General features: G+C 37.3%; 1 protein-coding gene across 1 annotated transcript in view; it reads right to left on the minus strand.

The window, feature by feature from the left end:
- Positions 1–714: 714 nt before the first annotated feature.
- LOC140337208 (calcium-activated chloride channel regulator 1-like) overlaps positions 715–11060 on the minus strand; it is a gene marked incomplete in the record, with an annotated part of 27917 nt that continues 17571 nt past the window's right edge. The window contains 5 exon segments of the mRNA XM_072420805.1: positions 715–1215; positions 2463–2693; positions 3307–3471; positions 6574–6844; positions 10065–10286. Coding sequence (XP_072276906.1) covers positions 872–1215; positions 2463–2693; positions 3307–3471; positions 6574–6844; positions 10065–10286 — 1233 coding nt within the window.

Raw genomic sequence — 11060 nt, forward strand, 5'->3', positions numbered from 1 at the left:
CTTTTTTTTTCCCTAACATTGTTTCCAGTACAACTACTAATTTAAAGAAACAACTATTTAACTTTTAAGTGAAAAAAAATTCCTACATACTAAGAAGTTAAATAAAGTGTACTTAGGGCTCTATTTATAAAACAGGGAATCTGACCCCCCAAATATCAAAATGTTGATGGGAACACTAATGGCATCAACAACATTACAGATTTAGACCAAAAAACATTCACCACTAGATGTCACCAATATACTAAGAATCTATCTCTGCTCCTATCTTTATATATATATATATATATATATATATATAACTTTTATTTAACCACCTGAGCGGTAACCCCAAATGTGGCTTGGGGTAAAAAAAAACAGCTGATAGTGGTAACCGGGAGCCACACCAGGGGTAGCTAAAAAAATTAAGACTTACATGGTCCCATCGGCATTCTCCATTGTCCTGCCCGTCCCATCCGATCTTCTGGCTGTGTCCTCTTCGTCCGATCTGTCCCCCAGCGAGTGCACTAACGTTCCCTGGGAGTTCCCAGTGACATCGGTTTGTGCGAGGGAGCATGGTATGAATTTAAAATTATTTTGTATTGTATTGAATCCAATACAAAGTAATCATAATATTATATATATTGGTTATTTTCAAGGCTTTTCAGTGGCATACCCTTAAAAATAAGATATGTACATGAGGTTATGATCCAGTATTCTAAGAGAAGTGCACAAAACTAAATTGCAAATGTTTTTATTAAATTATAAAAACAAAAATTTGATTGTAACAGCTTTGCAAACCTCTTATTGTCAAACTATTGCGTTCCCTAATTATACATAATACATTGATTTTAGCAGTGCCTTTCCTAAAAAAAAAATATACACTGTTGAATTTTTATAAAACAGTTATAGAAAAATAAGCTGCTAGTGAAATCAGTAACACCATGTCACCTGTCTGTAAGATATAATTAGCTGAACTGAATGCTGGGGGAGGTATAAACATCAGTGCCCTTGCCAAGTTAGATGGTTCTGAGATATGGTTAACTTTGTCAATAGCAACCAAAGAAAAATACAGAACAGTACCATTTTTAATAGTAATATTTTGCAGAGTAAAATTGAATTGCTCAGTGGTTCCAGCTGGTAATGGTTTGAGATCTGTTATATCAACTACTGTGGCATTTTCAAACTTGTGAAATAGTTCTTCTCTGTTGTGACTCATTCGCAAGTCATACCTGGAAGCTGAAAATAATATCACAATTTATTAGGTGTACCATTCGCAATGGAAAAATGTTAATTAGTAAATATAGGAAACATGTTGCAGAATCTTAATTGACAATTTTAAATTTTAATTGTCATTATTGTAAAAGAAGTCATCTTTCATTAAGTGACAATTTAGCAAACAGTGAAAGGACCTCAGAGAAGATCCTCTTTTCCACTGGCTTCCAGATTTATAGCACGTCTGCCTTGTTTTTGTCATTTTTTTCTCCCTTAGATAATTGTAGCACTGCATCTCTAGTAGTCTACTGCAAAGATTTCTACAGGGCAACTGTACAACAGCTCATAGAGCAAATGTTTTATTTTTCATGGATACAAGCTGACATGGTCCGCACCACTGGGGAAGATTGACATTCCAGTGCAAGTGAGAATAAATAAAAAATGTAATAAAATATTATTAAAAATATAAAAGTAATAACATGAATAAAATATTAAATGATAAGTCTGATGTTAGAGTTTAGGTCCACTCTAAAAGTAAGAGAGATATTAGAAGAAGATTTTGAAGGTGGTGGTGAGCAGGGAAGATAATGAGTTCTTTTTTTTAATCTATGTTCAGTTTCAGACACTTGCCAGCTATCCGTATTGAGATGTCCAATTGGCAACATGAAACTTTATCGAAACCAGAGGGAGACAAGTCAGGGCTGGACAGGTAGATTTGTGTGTTATCTCTAATGATAATCATAACAATTCTAATACTTCACTTAACCCTGAGCTGATCAATGAATCAGGGCCTCCACAGTCCTCGTCAGGCACCATTAGGAAGATCTATTATACTATTTTACAAATGTATTTATGTTTTTAAAAATATTCATAATAATGATCTGAGGGATTTAAAATTATAAATTTAGTGGTCTGTGGGGACCGAAAGGTTGGCGACTGCTGCCGTATGCTATCCAAGACTTGTGAAACAGTTTAGCCTAAAATAAAGTTTCACTTCAAATCCAACCTGTACATTGCCCCATCAGAGAGTAGTTTGTCCACTGAACCCCTCTCTAATATGCATGTCTAATATCCAAGTCGGGGCTTTACTAACACCCAGTGCTGGGTCATGAAATGAATGGGGAACCCCAAAGTACCATGCATCTTAAATCTCATATCTATAGATACTTCCAGACCATACATTATGTGCCAGAAAATGTAGCCATAATATCCATTAACCTCAAATTTAGGATGCAAAAGAAAAAAAATAAAACAGAACATGTAATACATACCATTTCCCTCATCAAGATCATCTCCAGTGGCAGTCCAGGATAATAAAACTTGCTGGCCTTGAAAAACAGCATCTAAGTCTGTAATTTTCCCAGGTTTGAACACATCAGGAAGGGGGCCTGATGGTACTTCAGTTACTATAAAGGAGCCTCCTGAAGCTGTTCGGGTGAAATCCCCTAACAGTAGGTCATCAGTTGTAACTTTTGGCTTTGGAGGGTTACTGAAAATAACGCCTACATAAAAAAGAAACAAGCATATGAAAGGTATTACTAGAAAAACAAAGCATGTAATACTAATTTTAACTGATTCATACATATGTAAAGACATATTGAATCACTTGCAATTATAATATGCAGTCTGGGATCCTCACCTATGCTATGTAAAGCTCATCAGCAGAAGTCATTGCCATGTTTCTTATGTGCAATTACCGAAATGCTGTGGAGTGGCATCAGGCCTACAGATGTTCCCTGAAACCTTGCCCTGGTACTATTTTACCTGTTATACTGTCTTTGCTGGCCTCTCCCAAATGATCTTTATTGGGGCATATTGGAATAATATAGTGTTACTTTTCTACTGAGACTGCTGACGCGCTGAAGATGGTCGTGCCAAGCAATAGTCTTATTATTAATATTATTATTATTAATTAACAGGATTTATATAGCACCAACATATTTTGAAGTGATGTACATTAAATAAGGACTTTTACAGGTAAATAACGTGTAGAATACATTCTATACATTGTACAAAATAAATTGTTGAGAAGATTATGATTAAAATACATATCTTTTTACGTAAATTGTTATATAGCTTTTTTTATTAATTGCAAGTGTCCCGTGACATTTTTACCATTCTTGACATAGCCAGGAAGATATAATGCTTCGTTTTTTGGTCGTGCTAGTTTGGCTGTTTTGTTTTTTCGTTCAACTCGGACTTTGAAACCATATCTTCCATTTCTTGTATAGCTCGTAAAATACCTGGAATAGATTCCATCATTCTTCATAATATCTGGCCCTTAAGAAAATTAAACATATAGTTGGATTTATTGTAAAGTAAGCACAAAATAATGGGATGGCATCTAATTCAAAAGTGGAAAGCAAATATTTTACAGTTATTTAGAAACAATTTTAAACAAAGTACAAAATCAACTGTCATATCAGTTTTGTGTACAGCATGCCATATTTTCTAAAAGTAGCTTTAGCCATAAAATATCTACACTTCTGTCAGTGTATATGCATTAATAATTAGAATAGTACACTTATGGTTGAGACATGGTATATTATCAGAGATGTCAATCTTGAAGAACAGTTTATAAATTGATATAAAAGTGGCATACATTGGGCCTGATTCTTAAAAAGAACGTACACTATGATGGGTGAACCTGGCTGATCCCGAAACCTAGAATGGATCCAGACTAGGATTAAATACATTTGCCAACTAATGATTATTAAGACATCCATTGTTAGATGATTGGTGTGGAAAAACAAATATTCCAGGTAAAACGTTGACTTACTTACTGTTTTTCTACCGGTACAATGATAATCTGGCACAAGTCTTTGCCTAAGAGGAGCTAACACTAAATGGTTGTGCATCACTGTGAGTATTCTATACAGTAGCTCCTGCACAAGGAAAAGGTAAGAATAATGATGAACGGGCTAGATATTACTTCAGGGGTGATGCTGTAATTGTTGGAGTTATGAAGTAAGAAATTTATTTAACTGCTAGGGTTCAAAATGAACCTATGATCATGCTGTTTGACCTGCTGTTTAGCCCCAAGACCCTCAGCATTTCAAAGGGCAAAACTAGAGAAAAATCACTGCTAAACAAAGACATGCTGAGGAACAAACTTGTTTTTTTTCTAATTATACACCTTTTTTATGAGAATTTTATGTTCTTGCTAGAGCATTGGCCCTGATTTATTAAAGCTCTCCAAGGCTGGAGAAGATACACTTTCATCAGCATAGCTAGGTGATCCGGCTAACCTGGAATGGATCAGGTCCGGAATTGAAACATTTGCTAACAAATAGCAAATGATTCCGAATGGAAATTTATTTCAGGTTTGCTGGATCACCCAGCTCCACTTATGAAAGCGTATTCTCTCCAGCCTTGGAAAGCTTTAGTAAGTCAGGCCCATAGTTTCAGGTGTAATAGTGTTAAGATTTTAAGCAGGGCAAAGGTTTAATGTTAGAAGGCAAACTATGAACCTGTGTGATCTTAATTTCTCAGCTAAGAAATCCCCATACTTAACACTAATAAGCCCAGGCCCTAGGACCAAAAAATTATTATTATTATTATTATTATTATTAAACAGGATTTATATAGCGCCAACATATTACGCAGCGCTGTACATTAAATAGGGATTGAAAATGACAGACTAATACAGACAGTGATACAGGAGGAGAGGACCCTGCCCCGAAGAGCTTACAATCTAGTAGGTGGGGGAATTTCACACACAATAGGATGGGCGATATGTAGTGGTGGGAAGTAATGAGGGTTTAGCAGACAGAAGAAGATGGGTAGGCAAGTTTGAAAAAATGAGTTTTGAGCGCTCTTTTAAATGAGCAGAAAGTAGGAGCAAGCCGAATAGGGCGAGGAAGACCATTCCAGAGAGTTGGAGCAGCTCTAGAGAAGTCTTGTAACCGTGCGTGTGATGAGGTTATGAGTGAGGAAGTCATTAGTAGATCATTGGAGGAGCGGAGGGAGCGGCAGGGGGAGTATTTTTTAACCATGTCAGAGATGTAAGTGGGACAATAACTGTGTAGGGATTTGAAGGCAAAGCACAGGAGCTTAAATTTGATTCTAAGGTGAAATGGAAGACAAAGGAGAGAACTACAAAGAGATGCAGCAGATGAGGAGCGGTGGGAAGGATGGATGAGTCTGGCTGCAGCATTCATGATAGATTGTACAGGAGAGAGTCGGGATAGTGGAATACCAGCGAGAAGGATGTTACAGTAGTCCAGAGAGGACGAGAGATGATAAGACGAGAGATGATAAGAGCGTGTACAAGGAGTTTGGTGGTCTCAGGGGACAGGTAGGGGCGGATTTTTGAGATGTTGCGTAGGTGAAAGTGACAGGACCTGGAAATGTTCTGAATATGGGGGGTAAATGAGAGGGCCGAGTCAAAGGTGACACCAAGACAGCGTGCCTGAGGAGAGGGCTGAATAACAGTGTTGTTAACAGTTAGATATATGTCAGGGGGGGATTTGGAATTTGAGGGGGGAATGATGAGGAGTTCTGTTTTATCCAGGTTGAGTTTCAGGAATCGGTCAGACATCCATGATGAGATGGCTGACAGGCAGCATGAGACCTTATCCAGGACTGAGGGAGACAGGTCAGGGGTGGACAGATAAATTTGGGTGTCATCAGCATACAGATGGTACTGTAAGCCAAAGGAGGATATGAGACTACAGAGAGAGGGGGTGTACAGAGAAAAGAGAACCGGTCCAAGGACTGACCCTTGGGGAACACCAACAGGGAGGAGAGTGGGTGAGGAGCAGTTACCATTGAAAGAAACTTGAAAGGAGCGGTCAGACAGATAGGAAGCAAACCAAGAGAGAGCAGTGTCACAGATACCAATGGAGTGCATGATTTGTATTAGAAGAGGGTGATCGACAGTGTCAAAAGCAGAGGAAAGATCAAGGAGAAGGAGCAGGGAAAAGTTGCCTTGAGACTTAGCTCTGATGAGGTCATTGGCCACTTTAGTAAGGGCTGTTTCAGTGGAATGAGCAGCTCTAAAACCAGACTGGAGGGGGTCGAGGAGAGAGTTGGTGCTCAGGTAATCGGTGAGTCTTTTGTAGACAAGGCGTTCAAGAAGTTTGGAGACATATGGTAGAAGGGAGATAGGACGGTAGTTAGAGGGTAGGGAGGGGTCCAATGAGGGTTTCTTTAGGATTGGGAGAATTATGGCATGTTTAAAAGCTGAGGGGTATTTACCAGTAGAAAGGGAGAGGTTGAATAGTTTGACAAAATAGGTTGACAAAATAATGTGTCATAGCCATCAATATGTGTTGCTGTAATAATCCCTCAAATTTTAAATAACTTGAAAATCAAAAGATCCTCTATTGTAGCTTTTATATAAAGCAAAAAGGGAATGCAGTTGTCAAATAGAACAATTACCTGCACCATTATCTAAAAGTTGTAAGGTTGTGATCTTTCCATTCTCTGGTTCTATTGTAGCACTAACATTTAACCCCAAAACCGGAGAAGCTCCTTGAGTTACTATTGCATACACAATCATGGGTGTAGGGAAACTGCTTCTAACTGAGTTCATATGTGGCTCAACAACAACTGGTGGAACACTTGGATCAGATGCTCTAGAATTAACTGTGAAACCCAAAACTTGGTCAGCTACTTCATTGTTGCAGATCTTGTATTCCCACGGTCCTTTCTAAAAGAAAACAAATGTGCTATGCATTATATATTATAGGAGAAAAAATACATGTATTAAATAATGTATGTATAATACAGGGTCATAAAAGACATTAATTATCACAACATAATATCCAACCATAAAGCATGTCATTTTGGAGATCCATAAATGTAGCCTGGCTTTTAAAATTAGGAACTGATGGGATGTATATCTGGATACTTGACATCCTAGAATTCTAAAACCCAGAGTGGATATAAAAAGTATACACACCCCTGTTATACTGTATTTTTTTGTGATGTAAAAAAATAATGTTTTAGAGTGGCCAGGCCAGAGCTGTGTAAATCTTTGGGGTGACCTGAAGAGGGCTGTGCACAAGTCCTCACAATCTGACAGGTTTGGAGTGCTTTTGTAAGGAAGAGCTAGCAAATGTTCCCAAGTCAAGATGTGCCATGCCAATAGACTGATACCGAAGGTGACTAAATACTGTAATCAATCAAAAAGTGCAACAATGTATTTGAGGGTGTGCGTGCTTATGCAATCAGATTATAGTATAGTATAGTTTTTAATGTCTTTTTACGATAGAAAACATATTTAACACATTATTTGTTTTTCAATTGAAATATACAGGGTATATGTCACATAATGGTGGGAACATTTTTGAAATGATTTATTGAAATTATTTTTTGTGGTCTCATTTTTTGGCATCACAAAATCTGGCATTTTAACAGGTGTGTACACATTTTTATCCACTGTAAATGATAATATGTTGGCAGATGGGTCAAAAGAGGAGCTTTCATATGGGTGATATTCCAGTTCTTTTGTTATTTCATTGTTTTTTTGTTTTGTTTTTTTTTTAACCCATTTTATCAGGGTTTAGGCAGGTGAGGGTGGGGGAAAGCAGGACTGAGAATGGGTACACTGGAACAGAATACTCTTCCATGGAATAAAGGCCTGTTTTAGCTTTGGGCCTAGAAGTGACTGGATAATTGGAATCCTAGCCTTTTTTTAAAAAACATAAACCAAATTGCTGTTAGATAATTTGTAAACATGAATTTGTTACAGCACAGCTACTACTTTTTAACACATGTTCCCTCACATGTTATGATTTATGACTATGTCACTGGGAGTAAAAAAGTAACAAATAAACTCTGAACAGAATTCGGTCAAATTAATATAAAATGCAAGCAGAATGCACCTGAAAGCAAACTTCCATTTGCCCTTCTACACAAGCCAACAGCCCCATTGGCAGCCCTGCACAACTGCTGTGACTAAAAGGTAAAAGTAAAACTATTAATATATGAGGCTTTCATTTTGTTTATATTGCTGCAAATTTTTTAGTGACAAATTAATGACTGAATTGGTAATGCTGACTTATTCTGGTTCTGCTTAGATTAGGTCTTCCTTACTTTCAACCCTCACCTTTCAAATACAAATACAATAAAACACAAGCCATAAAAAATATGTTTGTGCAAAAAAAAAAAATTGTTTTGTTATGTCACTGTGCCTGAGCGCTTTTTGTACAAGCATTATTTTTTATTTGATTGTTTTAAGGCCACCTCCAAACAACCTTTTTCCAACCCCTTTTTAATCCATCCCCACATTTTTATATTTTCCTTATCTTGTGATCTTGTGAAATCAAGTATCTAGGTCCTTTTGACAGCCTTTCAGGAGGCCCCAAAGCACTGCAGATCCACCTGTCCCATTTGTAATTTCACTTTTGCAGACTTCTTGACTGCATTCTAAATGGCTGGAGCATAACACAACTGTGGCTTTAGGTGACTAATTTTTTTTTTTTAGATTGCTTTATACCAGCGTTCAGAGGGACGGTGGGTGATGGGTTAGGACAACTGAGCCCAACCTTTTTTCATCTGGGGAACGCTGTTGACATTGGGATAAACCTCACTGGCCACAATGCAAACAACGCATCGGGCCGGAGACCTTTTCCTCTCACTTATCCCCATGAGTATATGGATGGCATTTGAAATGTAACCAATATTCTGCAATCTTGTTAAGCATTTGTAATACCATATTTTGTTTAATCCAAATAATATATGTTAATCATTTTAATGTTTAGTAATTAATAAAGTAATGATTTTATTCACTATTATGATTTAGGCTGGGTATACATGAACAGTTTTAAAAATGCATATAAACGTTCCTACCATGTTTATATGTGTTTTGTTGCACTTTTACAAGCATTTTAAAGCTTAACTTTAAAACACTAAAAAAAGGGGTTAAAATATGTGTAAAAAAATTAGACAAGGCTTTAATGTTAAATTATTTTATTAAGAGTGCTGTTCAAAAGCCTTCCTCTATTTTTCCTCTCTCTGTGTATACCTCTAAAACTAGAATAAGTTTTATTAAAAAAAAAATAAACTAAAATTACATTGAAATGTTTCTAGTTACCGTAAGGTACCAAATAAAAGAGATGACAAATTAAGAATTTCTGCATTCAACATTTTATGCTTATTTTGTTAATGCAAAATACAAATCTAAACCTATCATACAGTGCTGGACGGTCATATATTGCTCCCCACTCTCCATTCCTGTACCAAAGAGCAGAAACTACACCACACAAGGCATCCTGTCAATTATAGGGAGTCGCTAACCTTCTTTGTACCGCAACAACTCTGAACAGCAGCCTTGAAGTTTTGTGAACTTCAAAGGGCACCACAGCACACAGACAATTGGCAGTACCCTAATGCTTGTTGCCATGAGAGTGGCCCCCAGGGGATCCTCAACTTGCACACGAAATTTGGGGACCCTGGTCTTAAAAATAGCCCTGATTCTTAGTAGGACTTTATGCTTGTGAACCCGTATCTGTCAACTTGTTACGTTTAGGTGGCTGAACGTAATTTTAGTAAGAGCTCTCTGAAAAATAGAAGATGCGCGCACCCCATCCCCTCTAAGACAGCAGGGAGAGCAGAGAAGGATTGAGCAGAGGGCTGGATGTGGCCCGCGGGCCATTGGTTGGACACCCTTGGGTTAGGATAAGTCAGAGACTAGCTAAGTTTTAAAACACTTGGAACCTTCATGCAGTAAAATAAAGTTACATTTAAAATGATATTAAAGACAAGTGGGACTGCATTTGTGATTAAGATGGCAAGAAGTATATGGAATTTTAAAACACATGAATCCTGAAATGCACCTGAATTCGAAAATGATAACATTTTACTTTCTTTTATAGTGTCACCATATTTCCCATGATCCATCTATAAAAGTATATGTGAGTACTTACTACTGCTGTGCCTGGAATTGTGAGACGAGTAGACTTTGAAACAGTGTCACTCACAAACTGTTCGTTACCATAAACTTTTTCATTAGGATCTGTAAGGCTGATTGTGGGAATCCCAATCTCCCATGTCACTAAAAAGAATGTTTCATTTCCCACAGTGTTGTCAATAGTCACTGTGCCTGTCAGACACTTAAATGCATTAATTGTCATAGCTGTACTTTCGATCTGTTTCCAAACAAAAGAAAACACAATGACATAATTTTGTTTTACATGTGAAAATAAAACAGAAATGTAGTTATTATAGGGTCACTTGTTCATCACTTATTGTAAGACTATTGACTTTTAGTTCTGTCTGAGTTTACATTGCGTAAAGACATAGCAGCCTAGGCAGCTGGCTGCTTTGGCGCCTAGGGCATACAGTATAGTTGCCCCATTCATGTCTGAAAAAAGCTTGTAGGAAAAATTATAAATAAAAACTCTCTTCCCATCCACTTAGCCGCCCACCTGACTTGGTGGGTTCTGGGTTATCAGAAGAAAATTCCATGTTTAGTACATAGAATAGACTCAGAGGAGAAAGCAGAGTCTCTGAGTAGCTGTGAGTTTTTTCATATTAGTAAGGGTCAAAAATATATACATATAAAGGAAACATCAGTATATCAAAAAGGATTGCAACTACCAGAAGTCAACAGTCATAGTAAAGCAAAGGCAAACAGTTAAACAGTTTTTACATTCTGATGTACAGCTTTTATACTGTTAAGTGCACCCCTTTATTCCCAGCTCACAATGACTGAGGATCAATGGGCCTGTGTTATTAAAGCTCTCCAAGGCTGGAGAGGATACACTTTCATCAGTAAAGCTGGGTGATCCAGCAAACCTGGATGGATCTGGTCCAGGACTAAAAACATTTGCTAACAAATAGCAAATTACTTTTAGGAAATCCATTCCAGGTTTGTTGGATCACCCAGCTTCACTGATGAAAGTGTATGCTCTCCAGCCTTG

This window comes from Pyxicephalus adspersus, chromosome 8, assembly GCF_032062135.1.
Source record: "Pyxicephalus adspersus chromosome 8, UCB_Pads_2.0, whole genome shotgun sequence".
In the NCBI taxonomy this organism is placed as follows: domain Eukaryota; kingdom Metazoa; phylum Chordata; class Amphibia; order Anura; family Pyxicephalidae; genus Pyxicephalus; species Pyxicephalus adspersus.